This window comes from Talpa europaea (genome assembly GCF_964194135.1).
Source record: "Talpa europaea genome assembly, chromosome: 11".
Classification (NCBI taxonomy): Eukaryota; Metazoa; Chordata; class Mammalia; order Eulipotyphla; family Talpidae; genus Talpa; species Talpa europaea.
The window spans coordinates 97,370,178-97,382,770 of NC_140078.1; the positions used below are offsets into that span (position 1 = coordinate 97,370,178).

The following is a 12,593-nucleotide window of genomic DNA, read 5'->3' on the forward strand; positions in this document are numbered from 1 at the left end:
TGTGTGTGTGTTCGTGTGCATGTGTGCACGCGCGTGTGCCAATGTATGTCTGGGAAAGCGGGTCTCTCCGGGCGTGGGAGCACCCTTTGCAGGACACCCTGCCTGCTTACTGTGCCCTGGGGGGCAGTCTCCCCTGGTGGCCTGGCGACTAGACCCCCTGCTGAAAGGTTAGCAGGCAGCTGGAAGGCCGCTTCTGGGATTAAAAGAGCAAAGGTTCATTCCATTCAGCAAAATTTATGAGCTCACGTTTCGTTCTTTCACTTCTTTCCTCCTCCACGCTCTTCGTGTCTCCCTCTGTCCCTCAGCACTGTGTTTATCGGGTCGTGTTAGCACTCCTTCTGTCCATCCGGTTCATCTGCTCATCTGTTAGCACTCCTCTGTCCACCCGGGAAGCAGCTGCTGGTCTTCTGTGGTTGATTTGTTGGCTGCAGGCACGTTTGCTCGTCCTGCCTGGGGAGACAGAAACCCGGTGCCGCATGAGGAATGTGGCTGCTGCAGCCACATTGTACTTAAAAGGCCTCAGATAATCATTCTCCTAGACCTTAGCTGGCCTCTAAGTCTCAATCTCCTCATGTGTGAAATGGATGGTAACAGCACCCACCTCAAAGTATCACAGTGAGATTCAGTGAGCTAGACCACATAAGGATCTTACTAGTGTGGATGTCATTATTCAACAAAAACATTGTACCAAGGTAGCTTGCCTTGGCAGTGAGCTCCCCATCGCTGGAAGTATGTAAGCTCATAGTGTTGCAGTACGGGCTGGGGCTGAGCCCAGAGGACCTCTAGCTGCCACGTGACCTCCATGGGGATTCCCCTCTGCTTTGTGGTTTGACTCTGTGCCATTCCCCTTGAGCCCTGTCCTGGCCCCTACACAAAGTGCTCCGGGCAAGCTGGGATGAGAGAAATAGGCGGGGAGTGGACCCATTTCCTTGTCCAGCGTCACAGGACGATGGAATGGCAGTTCCTGTCAATCCCCCTTACCCCTAGTGACCTCAATTAGTGTGGTTGCTATTCTTCACCTCCATGATTCCTCTCAGCTCTGGGTGCTCCCAGGACATGGTGTTTCTGTGGCCTGTGAATGTGTCTCCCCTGGAAACTGCTGGCCCAAACACGCCTTTCCCCTCTGCCCTGTCCCCACCCAAACCAGGATCTGTCTGGCCTCGACTCATTTGGCTCACCTGTGAGTTTGGGAGAGTCTCCTTTCCCACAGCCTTGCACCCCACTTCTCTGGCTGGTCCCCATCTTCCTTGTCATCAGATGTCATCATCCCTGAAAAGCAGCTCAAGACCTAGAGTGGGGGTGCTCTGGCCTGGCATGGAGGCTGTGCAGCATTTCACATCCACTCTAGCTGCTCGTGTCTCACCCCTACACCCCAGGGCTGGCAGTTCTTGGGGGGATGCTGTGGTCAACACAATGGCTTGGCCACCTGGAGTCAGCACAGAGTAGGTCTAGTTAGCTTGTGTCCAAGGAATGAGCAAATCAGTGTGCAATCACTGCTCCTTCTGGAGCAGGGAGGGAGCCCTGGACCAGCCATCATAGCGTCCAAGTACAGGCCCAGCCATCTGTCCTCCCCCAATGCCCCACGCTCACTCTCTCCTCAGGCTTCTCCCCTCCTCAGCTGCTTAGCTCAAAAGCCAGGACTTACTCTCTCCTCCTGGTGCCCTATCCCAGGTCACCACCGCAGCTGACCACTCCTAAATGAGAGTCTCCATGTAGGCCCCTTCCGTGAACTCAGAGGCATGCCTCAAATTCAGCCTGGCCACAGGGCTCCCCCCTTCCCTGCAAGCCTGCTCCTCCCAGCCATCTCCCACCTGCCCACCCACTGGCCAGAGAACTCTGCAGACCTCTGGTTCCTCTTCCTCATCGCCATCTCAACCCTGGTGGATCCTGTCTGTTCTACCTTCATAATATTTTCAGAACACAACTGCTTCTCCCCCCTCCTAGGGGTGGCGATCTAAACCCCATCACCTCCTATTTCAGCCTCCCCCCCTACCCCCTGGAGTGTTCACACCCAGCCAGGGGACATGTTACAAGTAAGTCAGACCACTTCCCTCCTCCACTGGGACCCTCTGTGGCTCCCACCTCTCTCCACACCTCTCTTCTCTATGGGGCAGCCACACCCCCTCTTGACGGCCCTTGCATGGCCTTGAAAGTACCTGGCAGGCTCCCACCTCAGGGCCCAGGCATCAGCCTTCCCCTGCCCAGAACACCAGCTCAGGTCATTCTGTCGCCTCTTTAAGTGCTGCTCAAATGTCATTTTCTCTGAGGAGGCTTCCCAGATCTCCTGCTTAAAATTGTGCACCTCAGCCCTCCTGGTGTCCCCCCCACCCCTGCACATGATTATCCTCCCTCTTACATGTTGATATATCTGTTGGGTCTCAGGAGGGCAGGGATTTCTGTCTTGTTCACCCCCTGCCAAGAACCGTGCTTGGCAGGTGCTCCATAAATCTTTGTTGAATGAATGGATGCAGAGACAGGTGGAAGGCAGCCGCGTCCGCTCTGGACGGTGAGCTCCAGGGCCAGGCTGTGCGTCCCCGTGGGCACCCTGTGGCCTCTGACAGCCTTGCCCTCCCCGCAGACATCAACGAGTGTGTGACGGCCCTGCACACGTGCAGCCGCGGCGAGCACTGCGAGAACACCATAGGCTCCTTCCGCTGCCTCAAGGCGCTCACCTGCGAGCCTGGCTACGAGCTCAAGGACGGCGAGTGCACAGGTGACCTGGAGGGCCCATCCCGCCCCACCTCCAGGGCGTTCCCGCCCCGCCTTTTTGCCAGCCCCGCCCCACCAAGTCCGACCCCACCCCCCTCACCTGCAGCCCCCGCCCCTGCCCTGCCTTCTCCCTCTAGCAGGTTCTCAGCACTTGGGTTTACTGCCTGTGGGAAGACCCCACAGCTGATGGTGTTGGGGCACAGGGGGTTTCTGGGACCAGTGGGGGAGGCCCGGGTATGCCCCTGGCTCTGCTACCATTGCTGGTGTCTGCGTGCCCTTCCCCTCCCTATGACTCGGCTCCCCAGTTTGTGCATTGAGGTGGAACTTCACGGAAGCATCGCATCTGTCCCTTTCAACAGAAAATTCTAGCATTCTAAGCAGCAGGGGACTTTCCATGGGGCGATGGCAACAGCATCTCTTCAGTGTCTGGCGGGGCGCAGTGGGCCTGGGAGTCTCCACCAGAGACCACCACTTGCTTGAGGGCAGGAGTGGCTATGGCTGTTTTGGGCGGGGTCCAGAGAAGCCCCCAGTGGAGGAGTGCTGGGGGTGAGACCTGGTGCTCCAGGTCGAGGGGACAGTGTGCCAAGGCCCTTTGGGAGAAGAGGGTCGACCATGCTGGAGCCTCAGGGTGAGCAAGCATCCTGCAGTGTGACACAGCGACCAGGCTTGGAGCCCAGCAGGGAGGCATTTTTTAAAACGCTAAGCCCCCAGAAGCATGGAGGACTGTAGAAGGGCTCACCTGTGAGCCCTGGAATGTGCTGAGCGGCCTCAAGGCCTGAGCCCCAGGAAGTGGGCTAAGAGCTCATGTGTAGCCTGAGTGGGCACTGAGTGGGGGCAGGGTGAACTGGGAGGAGAGATGAGTCCAGCGTTCTTGATGCACAAGTTCACACTCCACTCTCGCCAGTCCCACTCTGAGAACCCAGACCCCAGGGGAGGTGCCCCTCCCTGCACCTGCCCAGCACCCCTGCTTTTCTCACATCTCCGGGCTCCGCTCCCGCCTTAGAGTGGAGGGGACACACCTCCTGGTTAGTCTGGGGCACTGGAACCTGGCCTGGCGTCTTCCAGACCCTGGGCTGCCGTGCACAAGTGGTGGGACCTTGGGGACAGAGAGAGGGTAGACGGAAGGAAGAACCGGGGCACAGACGACAGACGGATGCACAGGCGTCCACCTGGTGGCCAAGGAAGAGAGTGCACCTTTCCATGAGTGCCTCAGTTTCCTCGTCTGTAAAAATGGCTTGACGAGCTTGCCATGCAGGAAGCAGGAGGGAAAGCGTAGGGCAGGTGCTTTGTAAACTGGGGTGCTGTGCAGATGTGAGGGGCAGAGACTCACCTGGCCCATATAGCAAGGGCAGGGGAGGAGTGGGGGCAGCGGGGCATCCAGGTGTGACAGATCCACCCTCGGGAGCTCCAACCCTCTCTGCTGCCAGTGCCATCTCCACAAGCCCTGGACACATGGCCCTAGGGATTCGGGCACCGCCTGCGCACCTTGCCCTGACCCCTGGCTCTGTGTGGCAGACGTGGACGAGTGTGAGCTGGGCACACACAACTGCCAGGCGGGCTTCGAGTGCCAGAACACCAAGGGCTCCTTCTACTGCCAGGCCAAGCAGCGCTGCATGGCAGGCTTCCTGCAGGACCCCGAGGGCAACTGTGTGGGTGAGTGGGTCCAGGGGGGCTGTGGTGCCTGGCCGTGGGGGCCTTTGGGAAGAGTCAGGGTGTTGGGGGATCTCTGAGGGTTTTTGAGATCAGCAAGACCCGGGTTGCTATTCTTGCTCTTCCAGTTTTGGTGGGTATCGGCAGAACTTGCAAAATGGAAGCTCTTATTACCTGAGCTGTCTGACCTTTACCCAGCCAACGGTAAAGAGTATATTTTATATCTTGGCCTGCTACACACACACACACACACACACACACACACACACACTCTCTCTCTCTCTCTCTCTCTCTCTCTCTCCCTTTCTCTCTCACTTCACAGAGCTTCATCCTGCTGCATGGGGCACTCGCGGAAGTGTTCCCATTGCAGAATGTGCTAGTGTGACCTCTGGGGTGCCACTTCTCAATACTCCACCTCAGATTCCACTGCGGAGTGGCTAGAGGCGGCAGTGTGACACATGCTGGCCTAGCTGTCCCGAGTGGATCTGAGGCCCCACATCTCCCCACCTCTCTTCACCCCCTGGTGAATAGCCACTTACTGGCAGAGTAGGGAGGCCCCACCTTCCCCACAGCACAGGCCTGTCCTGCCTGGAGCTGAGACACCAGTGTCCCCTGCAGGACAGACTGCACCTGTAGGTGGGATCCCTGCTGCACTCATGGCTGGGGAGAGAGCGAGTCCCCAGGGAGAGGGAAAGGAGGCCGGTGCTAGGCTTCTCCGGGGTGCAGACAGAAATAAGGGATGAGTTAGAACAGCTTGGTCACACCATTTACTCACTAAACTAACTTGTGGGACAGCATCCACGTCTTACAGGCAAGCCCCAAGGTAGAGAGATGTTGATAGTATCTGAAGACTCCCCAGACGCTTTGGGGGGCCTTCTTGACAGTTTGGGAGCTGGGGCTCCCCCCTGAGGTTCCTCCTTAAGAGCTCCCCACTGTGTGAACCCAACAGTGCCTCCAGACTGGGGTAGGGGGTGAGAACACTCCCTAGGGTCTGCCCTGGGACCCTGGCCAGGGTCAGGCAGGCGGGAGGGGTCTACGGCTGCCATCATTCATTGATGATTCAGTCACAGACCCATTTCGTGAGCATCTACTATGTGCCACAGTTCCAGATGTTGGGAGGCTACAGAAATTTAATAGGATGTTTTGGAGGGGGAGAGATGGAATACTCAAATACAGCAGTTATTCAAGGGTGTTTATAAATAATAAATCAGGTAGAAAATAAGCACTTTAAAAGGGGAGGCTTTTCTACCTAGCATGATCAGGAGAACATCCAGAGAAGGTGATGTTGGGACCTCCAGAGAAGGAAGTGAGGGAGCGAGCTATGAAAATATCAGGGGGCAGTATGGGCCAGGGAGGGGGAGCAACATGTGCAAAGGCCCTGAAGCAGGGCTGTGCCCAGATGTCATGGGATAACGCAGCCACTGGGGGGACTGTGGCAAAGTGTGGGAAGGAGAGATGGTCAGATTAACAGTCTGGCGGGTGTGTGGCGGCTGTGGGCATCCTGGGACTCAGCCTTGACTTCTCAGGGCACCTCTCCTCCGCCTGCTCCACTAGGAGGCAGCTGTGAGAAGTTGTGGGCAGTGACCGGACAAGTGCCTGGGTTCTGAGAGCTGAAGGCCTCGGGTCAGTGGGTGCGGACAGCCAGACCCACAGACTTGGGCTGGTCTGGCTTCCAGAACTGGCCGCCTCCTGGGGTGGCCCTGGACCCAGATGCCAGGCTCTCCGTCTCCCCCACCCTCTCCTGCAGACATCAACGAGTGCACATCGCTGACTGACCCGTGCCGGCCGGGCTTCAGCTGCATCAACACGGTGGGCTCCTACACGTGCCAGAGAAACCCGCTGCTCTGTGCGCGTGGCTACCACGCCAACCAGGACGGGGACAAGTGCGTGGGTAAGGCCAGCTGCCCGCTTATCCTCCCACCGCTGCTGGCCTTTCTGGGTGCCCGGCCCGTTGGGAGGCCCAGGTGGGGGGCGAGCCCGGGCCTCAGGGGACCCTGTTCACCTCCCCCTGCCAGATGTGAACGAGTGTGAGACTGGGGTGCACCAGTGTGGTGAGGGCCAGGTGTGCCACAACCTCCCCGGCTCCTACCGCTGTGACTGCAAAGCCGGCTTCCAGCGGGACGCCTTCGGCCGCGGCTGCGTCGGTGAGTGAGGGCTGGTGACCGCACCCCCGTGCAGTTCCCCTGAGGGGCATCTACCCGCCCAGTCCCCCCACCGCTGGCCCCTCCTCTTGCCTTTCTCCGGCCACACCTGGACCTCTGGGCTTGAAGGCCTCCCTGCTGCCCAGGTCTTTGTCACGCCCGTTCCTGCCAGGGTCCCTTCCTGTCTCTCCTTCTGGGGGTCTGGGTCCTTCCCCCTCCCCGCCCCCCCGCCCCCTCCCCCCTCAATCAGGGTGGTACTTGGGGATGGAGGGAGCTGCTTCCAGGACGCCTCGCCCACCCACCTGTGCTGATGCCCGCCCCCCCACCAGACGTGAACGAGTGCTGGAGCACGTCGGGCCGCCTATGCCAGCACACGTGCGAGAACTTGCCGGGCTCCTACCGCTGCTCCTGCGCCGCCGGCTTCCTGCTGGCCGCGGATGGCAAGCACTGCGAAGGTACCTGACCCGACCGCCCCCTCATGCCTCACCCCACTATCCCCGCCTCACGCCACTTCTCCGCATCCTACCGCATCCTACCTCAGGTGGGGTTAGATGAGCCCATGTGGCCCCTGGCCTGCAGGGCATAGTGCCCAGGGGAGGAGACGAGTCGTTGATTCGCTCACCCACCTGGTTATCGACTAGTTCACACACGCGCCCTCCCTGTCATTCTGTGCGAGTGTCACCTGTGCTGTAAGGTGCCAGTCATCTAGACTGGGTCACGGTGGCTCACAGGCTCTGCGTAGCCTGACTTCCCCTCCTCTCTGCTCTCCCCCTGACCACTCTGCTCTGCTCTGACCATACAGGCCTCCTCGCTGCTCAGGGCCATGGCTGATGCTGCCCCTTCTCCCTGGAATGCTTCCCCCATGTGGCTCTGAAGCTGCAGCCCCCTCCCCCCAACTCCCCTTCTCTGTTCTTTCTCCACAGCACCTGCTACCTTCTGACCTACTAGGTATTTTACTCATTAGATCCCTACCCCCCAACCCTGGCCATCATCCCCAACACACATGAGCAGGGCTTCACAATTGGGAGATTTTGGCCACAATTCATGGCCATGTCCCAAGGCCTGATATAGGCCTGGCATGTCCCAAGAGCTCAGCAATTCTTGGTTGGGAGAATGAAAGGCAAGTCCCTTCCTGCAAGGAGGTCAGAGTCCAATAGAAGGTCCCTCTAAGGCATGAATCTATTCTTCACACACTTTAGCCCACACTCATGCACACCAGCTACGCCAGCTCTTGCCCCCACACTCCCACTCAGTACCAGCCCCAGGGATCAAGGCAGGCAGGGAGGCCCCAGGAGGTCCTAACAGGTACATAGGCGATGACCCCTCCCATCTGGACCAGGTGCTATAGGCCAGCATCTCCCCACCAGGGCGCCCTCCTCCAGGCAGCAGGCCGGACTCCACCAGTAAGCCTCAGCCCTGCCCTGCCTCAGCTGCCTGTCCTTTTCTGGGCCTCCCACTCCCTAGTGGCCCCATAGGAGGCTGGAACTCATGGCTTCCCAAGATGAGACTCCAGGTGGTCAGCCTGGCCCTCCTCTCTGAGGGGAGGACCCACCATGACCAGGCTCAGTTTCTCCCTGCAGATGTGAATGAGTGTGAGACCCAGCGCTGCAGCCAGGAGTGTGCCAACATCTATGGCTCCTACCAGTGCTACTGCCGCCAGGGCTACCAGCTGGCTGAGGATGGGCACACCTGCACAGGTACCTCTCCTCTGCCAGGCCGCTTTTCCGAGAGGCAACCCTTCCCGTGTGCTGGGCTCCTGGGGCACATAGGACTCACAAAGGCTTTAGCCTCAGATCTGAGTTTGAGTCTCAACCCTGTGATTTCCTGGCTCTCTGACCTTGGGTGACTCTTCCCAACCTTGACTATAGTTCTTCTTCTGTAAAATAGAGAAGGTGGTCCTGATCTCAGAGGGGTGAAGGATTAAATGAAATACTGGTGCCCTTCCACTGGTTGGCATCATTATGGAGCGGTTCCAGAGAGTGAGCACTGGAATAAGAGTCCAATTTTGCTGTGATCTTTGGGTCCTCTCTCTAAATCCTGTTGTCCACATCTATAAAATGGGCCCCTGGGCTCCCTGGCTGGGACAGGATGTCTGTCAGTGGCTGTGCCTCAGGTGCAAGGGGCTGATGAGGAGTTGACCCTCTTTTTGACAGACATTGACGAGTGTGCTCAGGGTGCCGGCATCCTCTGCACCTTCCGCTGTCTCAACATACCGGGGAGCTACCAGTGCGCATGTCCCGAGCAGGGCTACACCATGACGGCCAATGGAAGATCCTGCAAGGGTGAGCAAAGGAGTCCTGTCCACGAGGGACTAAGGCAGGCTCTGGGCACACACAGAAAGCCTCACACAGCTTGTGTGCTTAGGGATCTGGCATCAGGTGTATGAGCACAAAATGGCCAATACCATTGATGGCCACATTAACATAGGTCTATGTATGGAATAAGGAAGGTGACAGTCTTTTTGCTGGCCTACCCAGCTTAGACTCTTCCAGGCTTGAACTCAGCTCTGGACCCTTCCCTGGGAGCAGGACAGGAATTCTAGGGAGAAGTTTGGAGAAGAGCAGCCTCAGGGTTCCTGGGGAAGTGGGGGGTTCCCCGTCATGGGGGACCTGTAAGTGGGTGGGCTGGTCACCTGTTAAATTTACATTTGAGGGGACTACTTTTCTGGATTTGGACTATATTCTATAACACCTGACTGTCTTAGCTGGAGATTCGTGATTCCAAGTTCAGTCGATTTTATTGAGCTCACTAAATCCTGGGCCTGGCAAGGCACTAAGCCCCTGGTGGAGGGGCTTAGAGTCCACCAGGGAGGATGGAGGAAGGACACCATCCACCTGCCCTCCTCCAGGCTGTGTGGCTGGGGGTCTGAGAGCCCCCGGCCCCAGAGTTGCTACTTTGGTCCGCCATGGCAGGTCCTGATGTTCCCGGGGCCCGGGGGTCGAGTTGGCATTCAGAGGCCATGGAGTTAGACCAGTGTTGTCGGGCTGCTGGTTGCTGCTTGTAAATGGGTTCTAAGATCAAGTTTATAGATCTCAACCAGCAGTTTTTGGTTCCTGTTTCACCAGGGTAGAAGAGAACACAGGGCTGTTTGGGGTGGAGTGGGGCAGAGCGCACTGCGCCCACCAGGGTGGGTATTTAGTCCCTGCCGAAGGAGTCCTCACTTAGGTGGGTCTAAAACGCCAAATTAAATGAAAAGGCCTGGAGTGAGAGCAGGTGGATACAGACACAGAGAACCACTGGGCTCACAGAAGCTGGCCTGGTCTCCCTGGCTGCAAAGCCCTCAGATTTTAAATTAAAAGCAGCTGCAGGTAAGGATTTCACCTGGCATGACCTGAGCTGTGAGGGAAATACAACTTTGTGTTTCTAGGGGTGATTTCATGTGGAGACCAAGGGAGGCTCTGTGCCCCGATGGCCACACTCAGGTGGGGTCACGTCCAGGGAGGTCAGTCAGGGCCTTCTGGTTAAAGGGTGAGCCTTTAACCTTCAGGATGGTCTCTCCCTGGCCCCCTCCCCCTCAGCCAGAGGTCTCTGCCCCCACTTGCTCGAGGGCTGCCCTCCACCCCTCCGGCCTGTCACCCACCTCTCCAAGATGCAGAACAGCGAGGCCCGTCCCCTTGGGGCGTCTCCCTCGTGTGTTTGTGCCTGTTTCTGGGTGGGCATGCGTGAGCATCTCCCTGTGCTCAGCCTGTCTGAGCGTGGAAGTGTGCATGTGCCTGCAGTTTCCGGCAGCCTTCAGAGCCGTGCATCTCAGGCGGGATTTGCAAGGGATTTGCACATAAGGAGCAGGGGTGGAAACAGAGTGGACAGAGTAACTTATGCGTGCTTAAGAGCAGGGCTAGTGGGACAGAAATGAAATAGGATGGGATGGAGGGTGACAGGTGGGGTACCCCTGGAGTGTGATCAGGGAGTGTGTCCTTCAAGGGGTGACCCACAAGCTGAGACTGGTATGATGAGAAGGAGCCAGCATGGGCAAAGTAGAGAAGGAACAGCATGTGCAAAGGCCCTGAGGTGGGAAAGGTCAGAGCATCGGGGCAACATAAAGGTTTCTATGAGGACTGCAGCCCAAATGGAAGGAGAGAGGCTGAGAGCCAGATCAAGGTGGAGGCCAAGGTGAGGAGCAGCTGAGAGCCAGATCAAGGTGGAGGCCAAAGTGAAGGTGGAGGGCTCAGCCTCTATGGAGGAACTTCGATTTGGATTCTGGGCCTGTGGGAAGCCATCAGAGGACGTGACATAAGACGATCTCTATTTTAAGGCAAAGCTCTCAGCTCCTGCATCTGAAATGGTGGGTTGGGGCGTGTGTGGCACTGGGGAGCACATGAGCTGAGCTCTTCCCCTCAGGACCAGCAATTCTAAGACCCAAGTCTCCAGTGTGGGCTGGGGTGGTTTGGACTGGGGTCCCCAGTTGTGGGGGGTCCCTCCCATTGCCCTCCTCTCCTCCCCCCAGATCTGGACGAGTGTGCACTGGGCACACACAACTGCTCTGAGGCCGAGACCTGCCATAACATCCAGGGCAGCTTCCGCTGCCTGCGCTTCGATTGTCCGCCCAACTACACTCGAGTCTCCGAAACGTGAGTGCCCACCTGGCCTTGGCCGGGATGCTGCAGCGTCCTGCTGCCGGGGACAGGATGAGGGACTGCTGGGCCTTCTCTCATACCTCTGCTAGTCACAGGCCAAACTGTGGGTCTGTGACTCAACTGACCTCTCGTGGTACAGATCAAAGTGTGCGCAGAGGGTTCAGAGAGGGGAACTGGTGAGACTCAGAAACACTCTTTTCCTCCCTCCTTCCTTCTCCCTCTCCCTCCTTCTTGCTTTCTCTCTCTCTCTCTCTCTCTCTCTCTCACACACACACACACATCTATTGCTGTGTAACACATTATGCTGCCATCTCGCACCTGACCGTGATGCGCAGTCCCCCACACAGCTTGGCGGGTCAGGAACCTGCAGTCGGGGGGGGCCCAGTCCAGGTCTCCTGGGGCTGCATCATCCACAGGCTCCCAGCGGGCTGCAGCCCCCGGGGCTCCCTTGGTGGCTCTGGGCGATAGGCCTCAGCTCTTGAGCTCTGGCCAGTAGGGTGCAGGCCAGAGGCCCTGGTGAGGGTAGAGCTGGGCAGAGCTGGGACCGAGGGCTCTGGAGCCTGCTGTGAGGCCTGTGGTGTCCTGGACAGTCAGGACTGGACCGGCAGGTCCAGAAAGCCTGGAGTGGGCCCCGCCTGTCTGCTGACCAGCCCCCTCCCCCCGCAGGAAGTGCGAGCGCACCGCGTGCCACGACTTCGCAGAGTGCCAGAGCTCGCCCGCGCGCATCACCTACTACCAGCTCAACTTCCAGACTGGCCTCCTGGTGCCAGCGCAGATCTTCCGCATCAGCCCGGTGCCGGTCTTCGCGGGGGACACCATCTCCCTGACCATCACCAAGGGCAACGAGGAGGGCTTCTTCGGCACCCGCCGGCTCAACGCCTACACGGGGGTGGTGCACTTGCAGCGCGCGGTGCGCCAGCCTCGGGACTTCGCCCTGGATGTGGAGATGAAGCTTTGGCGGCAGGGCTCTGTCACCACCTTCCTGGCCAAGATGCACATCTTCTTCACCACCTACGCCCTGTGAGGCCCCCTGCGAGCATGGGGCTGCCTTTGCCCTCCGCTGCCCCAGGGCACCTTTCTATGGCTGCTCAGCCCCGCCAGGGTGGGGCTGGGTTATTGTGCTGGTTTTCACTATGACTGTAAATTAACTTAATTTTGCTGACCCGGTTCCTCCAGGGTTCCTGGGCCTCTCCAGTGCCCCTCCCGTGAAAGAGGGCTTGGCAGCAGGAGGGGTGTGGAAGCTTGGAGGGCAGTTCAAGGTCACCGCGGGTCCCTGTAGGTGGAGTGGCAGCACTGAAGGCGGTGGATGACCGAAGACTGGGAACAGGGACCACGTTGGGGCTTCTGAACTCAGCTGGGTGACCTGACTGCCTCCAAGCTTGATATTCCATGTTATGTTCCACTGTGATTAGTTCTTTACTTTAAAAAAGCATTTTAAGTGTTTTGTTTAATTACAAAAGTAGTCCACATACATTGCAAGAAAATATTCATTAGTACAAAAGGGCTATAAAGTAAAAAA

General features: G+C 58.1%; 1 protein-coding gene across 2 annotated transcripts in view; it reads left to right on the forward strand.

Moving 5' to 3' along the window:
* FBLN2 (fibulin 2) overlaps nt 1-12,124 on the forward strand; it is a gene marked incomplete at its 5' end in the record, with an annotated part of 34,801 nt that extends 22,677 nt beyond the window's left edge. For both annotated transcript variants that reach the window (XM_084246876.1, XM_084246875.1), the window contains 9 exons: nt 2,579-2,713; nt 4,225-4,362; nt 6,107-6,250; nt 6,375-6,503; nt 6,830-6,955; nt 8,081-8,197; nt 8,654-8,782; nt 10,945-11,068; nt 11,741-12,124. In XM_084246876.1, coding sequence (XP_084103002.1) covers nt 2,579-2,713; nt 4,225-4,362; nt 6,107-6,250; nt 6,375-6,503; nt 6,830-6,955; nt 8,081-8,197; nt 8,654-8,782; nt 10,945-11,068; nt 11,741-12,098 — 1,400 coding nt within the window. In that variant the 3' untranslated portion in view covers nt 12,099-12,124. The remainder of the gene's footprint in view (nt 1-2,578; nt 2,714-4,224; nt 4,363-6,106; nt 6,251-6,374; nt 6,504-6,829; nt 6,956-8,080; nt 8,198-8,653; nt 8,783-10,944; nt 11,069-11,740) is intronic.
* Nucleotides 12,125-12,593: the final 469 nt, after the last annotated feature.